Source organism: Oncorhynchus masou, chromosome 5, assembly GCF_036934945.1.
Source record: "Oncorhynchus masou masou isolate Uvic2021 chromosome 5, UVic_Omas_1.1, whole genome shotgun sequence".
NCBI lineage: Eukaryota > Metazoa > Chordata > Actinopteri > Salmoniformes > Salmonidae > Oncorhynchus > Oncorhynchus masou.
The window spans coordinates 11,260,617-11,277,473 of record NC_088216.1 but is presented as its reverse complement, the minus strand read 5'-3'; the positions used below and the strand labels follow the sequence as shown (position 1 = coordinate 11,277,473).

Sequence of the window (16,857 nt, the reverse complement as noted above, 5' to 3'; positions counted from 1 at the left end):
CTACTATAGACCCATACATCCTGTATCAGTCTACAGCCCTATCTCAGTCACTACTATAGACCCATACATCCTGTATCAGTCTACAGCCCTATCTCAGTCACTACTATAGACCCATACATCCTGTATCAGTCACTACAGACCCTATCTCAGTCACAGCCCTACTCACTACTATAGACCCATACATCCTGTATCAGTCTACAGCCCTATCTCAGTCACTACTATAGACCCATACATCCTGTATCAGTCTACAGCCCTATCTCAGTCACTACTATAGACCCATACATCCTGTATCAGTCTACAGCCCTATCTCAGTCACTACTATAGACCCATACATCCTGTATCAGTCTACAGCCCTATCTCAGTCACTACTATAGACCCATACATCCTGTATCAGTCTACAGCCCTATCTCAGTCACTACTATAGACCCATACATCCTGTATCAGTCTACAGCCCTATCTCAGTCACTACTATAGACCCATACATCCTGTATCAGTCTACAGCCCTATCTCAGTCACTACTATAGACCCATACATCCTGTATCAGTCTACAGCCCTATCTCAGTCACTACTATAGACCCATACATCCTGTATCAGTCTCACTACATAGCCCATATCCTGTATCAGTCACTATCTCAGTCACTACTATAGACCCATACATCCTGTATCAGTCTACAGCCCTATCTCAGTCACTACTATAGACCCATACATCCTGTATCAGTCTACAGCCCTATCTCAGTCACTACTATAGACCCATACATCCTGTATCAGTCTACAGCCCTATCTCAGTCACTACTATAGACCCATACATCCTGTATCAGTCTACAGCCCTATCTCAGTCACTACTATAGACCCATACATCCTGTATCAGTCCTACAGCCCTATCCTGTAGTCTACTCAGCCCCATACATCCTGTATCAGTCTACAGCCCTATCTCAGTCACTACTATAGACCCATACATCCTGTATCAGTCTACAGCCCTATCTCAGTCACTACTATAGACCCATACATCCTGTATCAGTCTACAGCCCTATCTCAGTCACTACTCAGTCTACAGCCCTATCCCACTACATCCTGTATCAGTCTACAGCCCTATCTCAGTCACTACTATAGACCCATACATCCTGTCAGTCTACAGCCCTATCAGTCACTACTATAGACCCATACGTCCTGTATCAGTCTACAGCCCTATCTCAGTCACTACTGTAGACCCATACATCCTGTATCAGTCTACAGCCCTATCTCAGTCACTACTATAGACCCATACATCCTGTATCAGTCTACAGCCCTATCTCAGTCACTACTATAGACCCAAACATCCTGTATCACTACTGTCATCCTGTACAGCCCCCTATCTCAGTCACTACTATAGACCCATACATCCTGTATCAGTCTACAGCCCTATCTCAGTCACTACTACAGACCCATACATCCTGTATCAGTCTACAGCCCTATCTCAGTCACTACTATAGACCCATACATCAGTCTGCCCTATCTCAGTCTCTACAAACACAAGTTATTGTATATGTTTACTAAGGCTGGTTTACTAAGGCTAGTTTACTAAGGCTAGTTTACTAAGGCTAGTTTACTCAGGCTAGTTTACTTTAATGCTAGTTTACTAAGGCTAGTTTACCGAGGTTAGTTTACTAAGGTTTGTTTACTAAGGCTAGTTTACTCAGGCTGGTTTACTAAGGCTAGTTTACTAAGGCTAGTTTACTAAGGCTAGTTTATTAAGGCTAGTTTACTAATGCTAGTTTACTAAGGCTAGTTTACTAAGGCTAGTTTACTAAGGCTAGTTTACCGAGGCTAGTTTACTAAGGCTGGTTTACTAAGGCTGGTTTACTAAAGTTGGTTTACTAAGGCTAGTTTACTAAGGCTAGTTTACTAAGGTTGGTTTACTAAGGCTAGTTTACTAAGGTTGGTTTACTAAGGCTAGTTTACTAAGGCTAGTTTACTAAGGCTAGTTTGCTAAGGCTAGTTTACTAAGGCTAGTTTACTAAGGCTAGTTTACTAAGGCTGGTTTACTAAGGCTAGTTTACTGAGGCTAGTTTACCAAGGCTAGTTTACTAAGGCTAGTTTACTAATGCTGTGTCCCAAATTGCCCTAGATCTATGTACCCTGGTCTAAAGTGGTGCACTATATAGGGAATAGGAAGACCTATGTGCCCTGGTCTAAAGTAGTGCACTATATAGGGAATAGGGTACCATTTGGGATGGACCCCTATGTGACCTAGGAACCATACGTGACCTTGGAACTCCACTCTGACCTCTAGTTTGAGCTCTAGCTTGACCTCTGTCACCTTTGCCCTCTGTCCTCTTTCCCACAGGGTCCTCCAGGACTACCGGGGTTGAAGGGAGATCCAGGCAGGAAGGGAGACAAGGTGACAACACACACACAGACCCCCCCCCACCCCCACCCCCCAGTGCCTACTAAGTGTGTGCTACAGTGAGGGAAAACAGTAATTGTAACTGTAACTGTCTCTCGCTGTTCAAATAAACCTACCATTAAAATTATAGACTGATCATTTCTTTGTCAGTGGGCAAACGTACAAAATCAGCAGGGGATCAAATACTTTTCTCCCTCACTGTATGTGTGTGTAGGGTCATCACACATAACCCCCCCCAGTGCTATCTAAGTGTGTGTTGTGTGTGTAGGGTCATCACACATACCCCCCCCCAGTGCTATCTAAGTGTGTGTTGTGTGTGTAGGGTCATCACACATACCCCCCCCCCCAGTGCTATCTAAGTGTGTGTTATGTGTGTAGGGTCATCACACATACCCCCCCCCAGTGCTATCTAAGTGTGTGTTATGTGTGTAGGGTCATCACACATAACCCCCCCCCCCATGCTATCTAAGTGTGTGTTGTGTGTGTAGGGTCATCATCACATACCCCCCCAGTGCTATCTAAGTGTGTGTTGTGTGTGTAGGGTCATCACACATAACCCCCCCATGCTATCTAAGTGTGTGTTGTGTTTGTAGGGTCATCACACATACCCCCCCCCTGGTTTACTAAGGCTGGTTTACTAGTGCTATCTAAGTGTGTGTTATGTGTGTAGGGTCATCACATAACCCCCCCCCCTAAGGCTAGTTTACTGAGTGCTATCTAAGTGTGTGTTGTGTTTGTAGGGTCATCACACATAACCCCCCCCCCCCCAGTGCTATCTAAGTGTGTGTTGTTTGCGTAGGGTCATCACACATAACCCCCCCCCCATGCTATCTAAGTGTGTGTTGTGTGTGTAGGGTCATCACACATAACCCCCCCCCCCAGTGCTATCTAAGTGTGTGTTGTGTGTGTAGGGTCATCACACATAACCCCCCCATGCTATCTAAGTGTGTGTTGTGTGTGTAGGGTCATCACACATACCCCCCCCCCCTGTAGTGCTATCTAAGTGTGTGTTGTGTTTGTAGGGTCATCACACATAACCCCCCCCCCAGTGCTATCTAAGTGTGTGTTGTGTGTGTAGGGTCATCACACATAACCCCCCCCCCCATGCTATCTAAGTGTGTGTTGTGTGTGTAGGGTCATCACACATACCCCCCCCCATGCTATCTAAGTGTGTGTTGTGTTTGTAGGGTCATCACACATAACCCCCCCCCCCCCCAGTGCTATCTAAGTGTGTGTTGTGTGTGTAGGGTCATCACACATAACCCCCCCATGCTATCTAAGTGTGTGTTGTGTGTGTAGGGTCATCACACATACCCCCCCCCCCCCCCTATCTAGTGCTATCTAAGTGTGTGTTGTGTGTGTAGGGTCATCACACATACCCCCCCCCCAATGCTATCTAAGTGTGTGTTGTGTTTTTAGGGTCATCACACATAACCCCCCCCCCAGTGCTATCTAAGTGTGTGTTGTGTGTGTAGGGTCATCACACATACCCCCCCCAGTGCTATCTAAGTGTGTGTTGTGTGTGTAGGGTCATCACACATAACCCCCCCCCCCCAGTGCTATCTAAGTGTGTGTTGTGTGCGTAGGGTCATCACACATACCCCCCCCCCCAGTGCTATCTAAGTGTGTGTTGTGTGTGAAGGGTCATCACACATACCCCCCAGTGCTATCTAAGTGTGTGTTGTGTGCGTAGGGGTCATCACACATACCCCCTCCCTCCCAGTGCTATCTAAGTGTGTGTTGTGTGTGTAGGGTCATCACACATACCCCCCTCCCAGTGCTATCTAAGTGTGTGTTGTGTGTGTAGGGTCATCACACATACCCCCAGTGCTATCTAAGTGTGTGTTGTGTGTGTAGGGTCATCACACATACCCCCCAGTGCTATCTAAGTGTGTGTTCTTATGTGTGTGTAGGGTCATCACACATACCCCCCCAGTGCTATCTAAGTGTGTGTTATGTGTGTGTAGGGTCATCACACATAACCCCCCCCCCCCATGCTATCTAAGTGTGTGTTGTATTTGCAGGGTCATCACACATACCCCCCAGTGCTATCTAAGTGTGTGTTATGTGTGTGTAGGGTCATCACACATAACCCCCCCAGTGCTATCTAAGTGTGTGTTATGTGTGTGTAGGGTCATCACACATAACCCCCCCCCCCAGTGCTATCTAAGTGTGTGTTGTGTTTGTAGGGTCATCACACATACCCCCCAGTGCTATCTAAGTGTGTGTTGTGTGTGTAGGGTCATCACACATAACCCCCCCCCCAGTGCTATCTAAGTGTGTGTTGTGTGCGTAGGGTCATGGAGGTCTGATTGGGCTGATAGGCCCTCCAGGAGAGTTTGGAGAGAAGGGAGACAGAGGATTTCCAGGGAACCAGGGTCTACTGGGACCCAAAGGAGACGAGGTGACACACACACACACACACACACACACACACACACACACACACACACATACGTCAATCCAGGGCTCTTGGTCTGATACATACTGTGTTTGCCCTTTCCACTGAATCCTGGACCGTGTCGAGCAAAGTCACTTATGGTGGTTGCAAACCATCTGCATCACACACACATACATGTTGTTGCATTGACGGTGTGTGTGTTGTTTCAGGGTCCTAATGGTCTCGCAGGTCCTAATGGTCCTCCAGGTCTACCTGGTCTCTCTGTGAGTATCGCTATCTATTTCTATCACTATTACAATTACTTACTATTATTATTACTATTACATACTATCACTATTACTATTACAATTACTTACTATCACTATTACTATTACTATTACAATTACTATTACAATTACGTACTATTATTATTACTATTACTATTACTATTACAATTACTTACTGTTATTATTACTATTACATACTATCACTATTACTATTACAATTACTTACTATTACTATTACTATTACATACTATCACTATTACCATTACAATTACCTACTATCACGATCACTATTACTTACTATCACTATTACTATCACTATTACTATTCCTATTACTATCACTATCACTATTACTATCACTATTACTATCACTATTCCTATTCCTATTACTATCACTATTACTATTACTATCACTATTCCTATTGCTATTACTATTACTATTACGATCACTATCACTATTACTATCACTATTACTATCACTATTACTATTACTTTTACTATTACTATTACTATCACTATTACTATTCCTATTACTATCACTATTACTATTACTATCACTATTACTATCACTATTACTATCACTATTACTATTCCTATTACTATCACTATCACTATTACTATTACTATCACTTACTATTACTATCACTATTCATATCACTATTCCTATCACTATTACTATTCCTTACTTACTATTACTATCACGATCACTATGACTATTACTATCACTATTACTATTCCTATTACTATCACTATTGCTATTACTATCACTATTACTATCACTATTACTATCACTATTACTATTACTATCACTATTACTATTACTATCACTATTACTATTATTATCACTATTGCTATTACTATTGCTATTACTATCACTATTACTATCACTATTACTATTGCTATCACTATTACTGTTACTATCACTTTTTCTATTACTATTACTTATTACTATCACTATTACTATTGCTATCACCATTACTATCACTATTCCTATTACTATTCATATTACTATTACTATCACTATCACTATTACTATCACTATTCCTATTCCTATTGCTATTACTATTACTATTACTATTACTATCACTATTACTATCACTATTACTATTACTATTACTATCACTATTACTATCACTATTACTATTACTATCACTAATACTATAACTATCACTAATACTATAACTATCACTATTACTATTACTATCACTATTGCTATTACTATTACTATCACTATTACTATTACTATTACTATTACTATCACTATTACTGTTACTATCACTATTTCTATTACTATTACATATTACTATCACTATTACTATTGCTATCACTATTACTATCACTATTCCTATTACTATTCATATTACTATTACTATCACTATTACTATCACTATTACTATTACTATTACTATCACTATTACTATCACCATCACTATTACTATTACTATTACTATCACTATTACTGTTACTATCACTATTACTATCACTATTACTATCACTATTACTATTACTATTACTATCACTATTACTATCACCATCACTATTACTATTACTATTACTATCACTATCACTATTCCTATTCCTATTGCTATTACTATTACTATTACTATCACTATTACTATCACTATTACTATCACTATTACTATTACTATTACTATCACTATTACTATTACTATTACTATCACTATTACTATCACCATCACTATTACTATTACTATTACTATCACTATTACTGTTACTATCACTATTACTATTACTTATTACTATTACTATCACTATTCCTATTCCTATTACTATCACTATTACTATTACTATCACTATTACTATTACTATTACTATCACTATTACTGTTACTATCACTATTACTATCACTATTACTATTACTATCACTATTACTATTACTATTACTATCACTATTACTATCACCATCACTATTACTATTACTATTACTATCACTATTACTATCACCATCACTATTACTATTACTATTACTATTACTATCACTATTACTGTTACTATCACTATTACTATCACTATTACTATCACTATTACTATTACTATTACTATCACTATTACTATTACTATTACTATCACTATTACTATCACCATCACTATTACTATTACTTATTACTATTACTATCACTATTCCTATTCCTATTACTATCACTATTACTATTACTATCACTATTACTATTACTATCACTATTACTGTTACTATCACTATTACTATCACTATTACTATCACTATTACTATTACTATCACTATTACTATCACTATTACTATTACTATTACTATCACTATTACTATTACTATTACTATCACTATTACTATCACCATCACTATTACTATTACTATTACTATTACTATCACTATTACTGTTACTATCACTATTACTATTACTTATTACTATTACTATCACTATTCCTATTCCTATTACTATCACTATTACTATTACTATCACTATTACTATTACTATTACTATTACTATCACTATTACTGTTACTATCACTATTACTATAACTATTACTATCACTATTACTATTACTATTACTATCACTGTTACTATCACTATTACTATAACTATTACTATCACTATTACTATTACTATTACTATCACTATTACTATTACTATTACTATCACTATTACTATCACCATCACTATTACTATTACTATTACTATTACTATCACTATTACTGTTACTATCACTATTACTATTACTTATTACTATTACTATTCCTATTCCTATTACTATCACTATTACTATTACTATCACTATTACTATCACTATCACTATTACTGTTACTATCACTATTACTATTACTTATTAATATCACTATTACTATCACTATTCCTATCACTATTACTATTCCTTGCTTACTATTACTATTCCTATCACTATTACTTAATATTACTATTACTATGACGATATAACTATTGCCAAAGCTTACTTTGGATATTGACAATATGAAAATAATAAGAACAAAATTGTCAACAGGACAACAGTAACAACAATAACCAAGGGTCAAAATAACCGTACATTGAACGATAACAACATACAGTAGAGGACAATTGCAGGTTGATTGGTCTGTCAGACTCTGTCCCTCATCTTGTGGCAGGCAGCAATGTAGTGCGCTGCCAACCCACAGCTCTCTGCCTCCTCCCCCAACAGGATGCCTACTAATACGGTTTTCAGTTTTGGGGAAATCACTCTTTAATTGTGTTATATTTTTGACATTTTGTCAGGAAATGCAGCTCTGTCTCAGGTTCTGCTGTTGTGCCGTGGTTGCACAGCCTTTCCTCTACAGGGAGCCAGGTTTTCCTGTGTCTACCCTTCTCAATGGCAAGGCTGTGCTCACTGAGCCTGTACTTTGTCAAGGTTTTTGTAAGGTTTTGATCAGTAACCATTGTCAAATCATTTGCTTTCTTTCTCTCTCTCTCTCTCTCTCTCTCTCTCTCTCTCTCTCTCTCTCAGGGTAGAGTAGGACAGAAGGGTTCTAAAGGGAATCAGGGTCCCATTGGTGCTATCGGAGATACAGGTCCTGCTGGCCCTCCTGGACCTCCTGTGAGTTCCACCAAGTACATCTCCTTAGAACCTTAGAACTTCACCTATAACCTCCACATAAAACCATAGAGCCACACCAAGAACCACTGCATAGAACCTCCACAAATAACCTCCAAATAGAACCTTCGAACATCACCTAGAACCTTCACGTAGAACCTCCATCAGAACCTCAGAAGATCACATGAAACCTTTACATATAACCTTAGAACCTCATTTAGAAATGCCTCTCCTCCTCTCAGGGTCTCCCTGCGGTGGGTCTTCAGTCTCTCCCGGTGCAGGAGAGAGGGAGGAGGAGGAGGCAACACTCTTCCTTTGACGGGGCCGCTCTGGAAGACGAGGAAGAGCAAGAGGGGATGGAGGGAAGGGAGGAGGGAGAGGAGGAGAGGATGCAGGCAGACCAGGCAGGGCAGGAGGAGGAGAAAGAGATGGAGGAGGTGTTTGCTTCTCTCTCTTCTATGAGGACAGAGGTAGAGGGTCTGAGGACCCCCCTGGGGACCTACCAGTATCCAGCCCGAACCTGCAAGGAGCTACAGCTGTTGTTCCCAAAGTACACTGATGGTACATACCTCTCTATCACTCATCTATCTATCTATCTATCTATCTATCTATCTATCTATCTATCTATCTATCTATCTATTTATCTATCTATCTATCTCTATATCAATCTATCTATCTATCTATCTATCTATCTATCTATCTATCTATCTATCTATCTATCTGTCTATCTATCTATCTATCTATCTATCTATCTATCTATCTCTATATCAATCTATCTATCTATCTATCTATCTATCTCTATATCAATCTCTATATCAATCTATCTATCTATCTATCTATCTATCTATCTATCTATCTCTATATCAATCAATCAATCTATCTATCTATCTATCTCTATATCAATCAATCTATCTATCTATCTATCACTCATCTATCTATCTATCTATCTATCTATCTATCTATCTATCTATCTATCTATCTCTATATCAATCAATCAATCTATCTATCTATCTATCTCTATATCAATCAATCTATCTATCTATCTATCACTCATCTATCTATCTATCTATCTATCTATCTATCTATCTATCTATCTATCTATCTATCTATCTATCTATCTATCTATCTATCTATCTATCTATCTATCTATCTATCTATCTATCACTCATCTATCTATCTATCTATCTATCTATCTATCTATCTATCTATCTATCTATCTATCTATCTATCTATCTATCTATCTATCTATCTATCTATCTATCTATCTATCTATCTCTATATCAATCTATCTATCTATCTATCTATCTATCTATCTATCTATCTATCTATCTATCTATCTCTATATCTATCTATCTATCTATCTATCTATCTATCTCTATATCTATCTATCTATCTCTATATCTATCTATCTATCTATCTATCTATCTATCTATCTATCTATCTATCTATCTATCTATCTATCTATCTATCTATCTATCTATCTATCTATCTATCTATCTATCTATCTATCTCTATATCAATCTATCTATCTATCTATCTATCTATCTATCTATCTATCTATCTATCTATCTATCTATCTATCTATCTATCTATCTATCTATCTATCTATCTCTATATCAATCTATACATCTATCTCTATATCAATCTATACATCTGTCTCTATATCAATCTATACATCTATCTCTCTATCTATCACAATCTCTATATCAATCTATACATCTATCTCTATATCAATCTATACATCTATCTCTCTATCTATCACAATCTCTATATCAATCTATACATCTATCTCTCTGTCTATCTATACATCTATCTCTCTGTCTATCACCAGAGTTGACTGATGGTACCTACCACTCAGTATATCTACCTCTGTCTGTCACTACATCAACAATGTACAACCTATACAATCAACTTATCAACAGAGCTTACACGCCCTCTCTCTTTCCCACCTCTCTCCACCCCAAATCTACCCCCCTCCCCCCACGTAGGTGAGTACTGGATAGACCCTAACCAGGGTTGCCATAGAGACTCCTTCAAGGTGTTCTGTAACTTCACGGCCGATGGAGAGACATGTCTGTACCCTGACATGAAGTTCCAGTCGGTGAGTCCACACGATCACTCTCCTCTCCTCCATATGAGCGAGGGACAAATCACTACAGGTAGAGCTGGGTTCAGTATAGTGAGAAGTGATGAATGTGCTGTAATGACTGACGTCTACAGGTAGAGCTGGGTTCAGTATAGTGAGACGTGATGAATGTACTGTAATGACTGACGTGTCTTCTACAGGTAGAGCTGGGTTCAGTATAGTGAGACGTGATGAATGTACTGTAATGACTGACGTGTCTTCTACAGGTAGAGCTGGGTTCAGTATAGTGAGACGTGATGAATGTGCTGTAATGACTGACGTCTACAGGTAGAGCTGGGTTCAGTATAGTGAGAAGTGATGAATGTGCTGTAATGACTGACGTGTCTTCTACAGGTAGAGCTGGGTTCAGTATAGTGAGACGTGATGAATGTGCTGTAATGACTGACGTGTCTTCTACAGGTAGAGCTGGGTTCAGTATAGTGAGACGTGATGAATGTGCTGTAATGACTGACGTGTCTTCTACAGGTAGAGCTGGGTTCAGTATAGTGAGACGTGATGAATGTACTGTAATGACTGACGTGTCTTCTACAGGTAGAGCTGGGTTCAGTATAGTGAGACGTGATGAATGTACTGTAATGACTGACGTGTCGTCTACAGGTAGAGCTGGGTTCAGTATAGTGAGACGTGATGCATGTGCTGTAATGACTGACGTGTCTTCTACAGGTAGAGCTGGGTTCAGTATAGTGAGACGTGATGAATGTACTGTAATGACTGACGTGTCTTCTACAGGTAGAGCTGGGTTCAGTATAGTGAGACGTGATGAATGTACTGTAATGACTGACGTGTCGTCTACAGGTGAAGCTGAGTTCCTGGAAAGGAGAGAAACCTGGTACCTGGTACAGCCAGTTCAGGAAAGGAAAGCAGGTACACAGTGTGTGTGTGTTTCTTCTGATCCTGCTCTCTCTATGATATATCCCTTTTTCATACTCCCTCCCTCCCCTCCCCTCCCTCCCTCCCTCCCTCCCTCCCTCCCTCCCTCCCTCCCTCCCTCCCTCCCTCCCTCCCTCCCTCCCTCCCTCCCTCCCCCTCCCTCCCTCCCTCCCTCCCTCCCTCCCCCCTCCCCTCCCTCCCTCCCTCCCTCCCTCCCTCCCCCTCCCCTCCCCTCCCCTCCCTCCCTCCCTCCCTCCCTCCCTCCTTCCCTTCCCTTCCCTTCCCTTCCCTTCCCACCCCTCCCCTCCCTCCCTCCCTCCCTCACCCCTCCCTCCCTTCCCTCCCCCCTCCCTCCCTCCCTCCCTCCCTCCCTCCCTCTCCAGTTCTCCTATTCCGGTTCAGATGGCAGTCCGGTCCATGTAGTCCAGTTGGTGTTTCTTAAGCTGTTGAGTGCTTCATCCAGACAGACGTTCACCTACCACTGTCAGAACTCAGCCGCCTGGCTCCATACCGCCACCTTCAGCCACCAGCACGCGCTGCGCTTCAGAGGGAGCAGTGGAGAGGAGCTCACGCACCAGAACACACACTACATCACAGCGCTGCACGACGGCTGCCAGGTAACAGACACACTGCTGCCAGGTAACAGACACACTGCTGCCAGGTAACAGACACACTGCTGCCAGGTAACAGACACACGGCTGCCAGGTAACAGACACACTGCTGCCAGGTAACAGACACACGGCTGCCAGGTAACAGACACACGGCTGCCAGGTAACAGACACACTGCTGCCAGGTAACAGATACACTGCTGCCTGGTAACAGACACACTGCTGCCAGGTAACAGACACATGGCTGCCAGGTAACAGACACACGGCTGCCAGGTAACAGACACACTGCTGCCAGGTAACAGACACACGGCTGCCAGGTAACAGACACACGGCTGCCAGGTAACAGACACACTGCTGCCAGGTAACAGACACACTCCATCACAGCGCTGCACGACGGCTGCCAGGTAACAGACACACTGCTGCCAGGTAACAGCCACACTGCTGCCAGGTAACAGATACACTACTGCCAGGTAACAGACACACGGCTGCCAGGTAACAGACACACGGCTGCCAGGTAACAGACACACTGCTGCCAGGTAACAGACACACTGCTGCCAGGTAACAGACACACTGCATCACAGCGCTGCACGACGGCTGCCAGGTAACAGATACACTGCTGCCAGGTAACAGACACACTGCTGCCAGGTAACAGACACACTGCATCACAGCGCTGCACGACGGCTGCCAGGTAACAAACACTGTTACCAAACGAAACAATCTTTAACAACACGGAGACAGCACCTGCATTAACATGACCAGGAACAACAGCCACACTGTTGACACAACCTGTCCTAACGCCACCACTATCACCAAAACACTGTTGACACAACCTGTCCTAATTCCACCACTATCACACTATCACCAAAACACTGTTGACACAACCTGTCCTAATGCCACCACTATCACCAAAACACTGTTGACACAACCTGTCCTAACGCCACCACTATCACACTATCACCAAAACACCGTTGACACAACCTGTCCTAACGCCACCACTATTACACTATCACTAAAACACTGTTGACACAACCTGTCCTAATGCCACCACTATCACTAAAACACTGTTGAGACAACCTGTCCTAACGCCACCACTATCACACTATCACTAAAACACTGTTGACACAACCTGTCCTAACGCCACCACTATCACACTATCACCAAAACACTGTTGACACAACCTGTCCTAATGCCACCACTATCACCAAAACACTGTTGACACAACCTGTCCTAACGCCACCACTATCACACTATCACTAAAACACTGTTGACACAACCTGTCCTAATGCCACCACTATCACACTATCACCAAAACACTGTTGTTGATACAACCTGTCCTAACGCCACCACTATCACACTATCACCAAAACACTGTTGACACAACCTGTCCTAATGCCACCACTATCACCAAAACACTGTTGACACAACCTGTCCTAACGCCACCACTATCACACTATCACTAAAACACTGTTGACACAACCTGTCCTAATGCCACCACTATCACACTATCACCAAAACACTGTTGTTGATACAACCTGTCCTAACGCCACCACTATCACACTATCACCAAAACACTGTTGATACAACATTTACATTTACATTTAAGTCATTTAGCAGACGCTCTTATCCAGAGCGACTGTCCTAACGCCACCACTATCACCAAAACACTGTTGATACAACCTGTCCTAACGCCACCACTATCACCAAAACACTGTTGATAGAACCTGTCCTAAAGCCACCACTATCACCAAAACACTGTTGATAGAACCTGTCCTAAAGCCACCACTATCACCAAAACACTGTTGATAGAACCTGTCCTAATGCCACCACTATCACCAAAACACTGTTGATAGAACCTGTCCTAATGCCACCACTATCACACTATCACTAAAACACTGTTGATAGAACCTGTCCTAATGCCACCACTATCACACTATCACCAAAACACTGTTGATAGAACCTGTCCTAATGCCACCACTATCACACTATCACCAAAACACTGTTGATAGAACCTGTCCTAATGCCACCACTATCACAGAGACCACCAAAGACCAAAGGTTATAAATCAGAATATCATTGAAAATAACAATATAATCAAAGAATATCATTGTAATATTATTGAAAATATGAAATTATTATTATTTTTAAAAATGCAACAATTCTTTTACAATTTCTTTTACGCCTAACATGTTGATGACACACACACACCACACACTACACCTCCATCTCTCCCTGTAGTCTGGTTCAGGTCAGGAACGGACACACACACACACACACACACACACACACACACACACACACACACACACACACACACACACACACACACACACACGCACTACACACAAACAAACACTACACACACACACTACACACAAACACACACACAGTAGTAGAAGTGTAATATCCGTTGATGTGCTCCTCCATCTCTCCTTTCAGTCTGCTTCAGGTCAGGAACGGACACACACACACACACACACACACACACACACACACACACACACACACACACACACACACACACACACACACACACACACACACACACACACACACTACACACACACACAGTAGTAGAAGTGTAATATCCGTTGATGTGCTCCTCCATCTCTCCCTGCAGTCTGCTTCAGGTCAGGAGAGGACGGTGTTAGAGTTTGATGCCCCTCAGTCAGACTCTCTCCCCCTCATCGACGTCTCTGTCTCCGACTTCGGACACAACAACCAGAAGTTTGGCTTCCAACTGGGTCCCGTCTGCTTCAACGGTTAACGGCAGCCCTCTACAGCCGGTAACCGGGATGAGACGGCCGGTCACAGGGTTGAGATCCACGGACATTTACACAGGGGAAACCAGGAGACTGACTGATGCCGTCAGAGAGATATTTATATAGCTTTACCCCAGCACTCATCCATTCATACTAACAGACACTCATCCATTCATACTAACAGACACTCATCCATTCATTCATACTAACAGACACTCATCCATTCATACTAACATACACTCATCCATTCATTCATACTAACAGACACTCATCCATTCATACTAACAGACACTCATCCATTCATTCATACTTACAGACACTCATCCATTCATACTAACAGACACTCATCCATCCATTCATACTTACAGACACTCATCCATTCATACTAACAGACACTCATCCATTCATTCATACTTACAGACACTCATCCATTCATACTAACAGACACTCATCCCTTCATCCATTCATACTAACAGACACTCATCCATTCATTCATACTAACAGACACTCGTTCACTCATCCATTCATACTTACAGACATTCATTCATTAATTCATCAATTCACCCATTCATACTTAGACATTCATCCATTCATACCAACAGCCTGGTAATGGGGTTGAGATCCACAGACATGTACACAGGGAAAACCAAGAGACTTGCTGACGCCATCAGAGAGATATTTATAACGCTTTACACCAGGACTCATCCATTCATCCATTCATTCAACCATTCATCCATTCATACTAACAGACACTCATCCATTTGTCATTCATTCATAATTACAGACACTCATTCACCCATCCATTCATACTTACAGACACTCATTCATGAATTCATCCATTCATTGATTCATCTATTCATACTTACAGACACTCATTCACTCATCCATTCATTCATTAATTCATTCACCCATTCATCTTTTCATAATTACAGACACTCATCCATTCATTCAACCATTCATCCATTCATTCTAACAGACACTCACCCATTTGGCATTCATTCATAATTACAGACACTCATTCATCCATTCATACCACACACACTCATTCATGAATTCATCCATTCATTGATTCCTCTGTTCATACTTACAGACACTCATCCACTCATCCATTCATTCATCCATCTATTCAAACTTACAGACACCCATCCATTCATTCAACCATTCATCCATTCATTCTTACAGACACCCATGAATTAATTCATCCATTCATCCATTCATACTTAGACACTCATTCATTCATACTTACAGACATTCATGCATCCATTTATCCATACCCACATTCATTCATTCATCCATTCATCCAGACCTACATTCATTAATTCACCCATTCATCCATTCCTACATTCATTCATTCATTCATACACACAGTACATTGTCCATTCACACATTTTCTCACTCATTCATTCATCCATCATTCCTACACTCACTCCTTCCTATATTCATTCATTCATTCATCCTGAAACCAAAGAAGCACCTCTACATCTGGGAAACATTTCCACAACGTGTAACTAACGTTAATTAGATGCTGTATTCCAACCTCATATTGTCCCCATTCTGTGTTGTTGATGTGTGTGTTTTTATATGAACAGTTTTGTGTTGTGTTCTAATGTATATTTGTGTGATACTCAACCATGGTGCTACAGTCTTTTACTTGAGTTTGTTTAATGTCATGTATGTCTTCCTTGTCAAAGGGAAAGGGAAGGCAGCCATTTTGTTTTTGTATTTGTAACATAATGATGATGATGATGATGATGAACAACAGTCTTGTCAGGACATTAGAGGATTATGATGTCACAATGCCATTTTATTCACACTTGTGGGAAAATTAAATAATGAATAACCTGTTTTAATAAAAGTACACAACTGTT

At 41.1% G+C, this 16,857-nt stretch overlaps 1 protein-coding gene across 1 annotated transcript in view; it reads left to right on the top strand.

The window, feature by feature from the left end:
- Positions 1 to 16,857, top strand: part of LOC135533025 (collagen alpha-1(V) chain-like) — a 43,419-nt gene extending 26,562 nt beyond the window's left edge. The window contains exons 2-10 of the mRNA XM_064960427.1: positions 2,324 to 2,377; positions 4,680 to 4,787; positions 4,994 to 5,047; positions 8,520 to 8,609; positions 8,849 to 9,167; positions 10,595 to 10,707; positions 11,548 to 11,616; positions 12,006 to 12,239; positions 14,848 to 16,857. Coding sequence (XP_064816499.1) covers positions 2,324 to 2,377; positions 4,680 to 4,787; positions 4,994 to 5,047; positions 8,520 to 8,609; positions 8,849 to 9,167; positions 10,595 to 10,707; positions 11,548 to 11,616; positions 12,006 to 12,239; positions 14,848 to 14,994 — 1,188 coding nt within the window. The 3' untranslated portion in view covers positions 14,995 to 16,857. The remainder of the gene's footprint in view (positions 1 to 2,323; positions 2,378 to 4,679; positions 4,788 to 4,993; positions 5,048 to 8,519; positions 8,610 to 8,848; positions 9,168 to 10,594; positions 10,708 to 11,547; positions 11,617 to 12,005; positions 12,240 to 14,847) is intronic.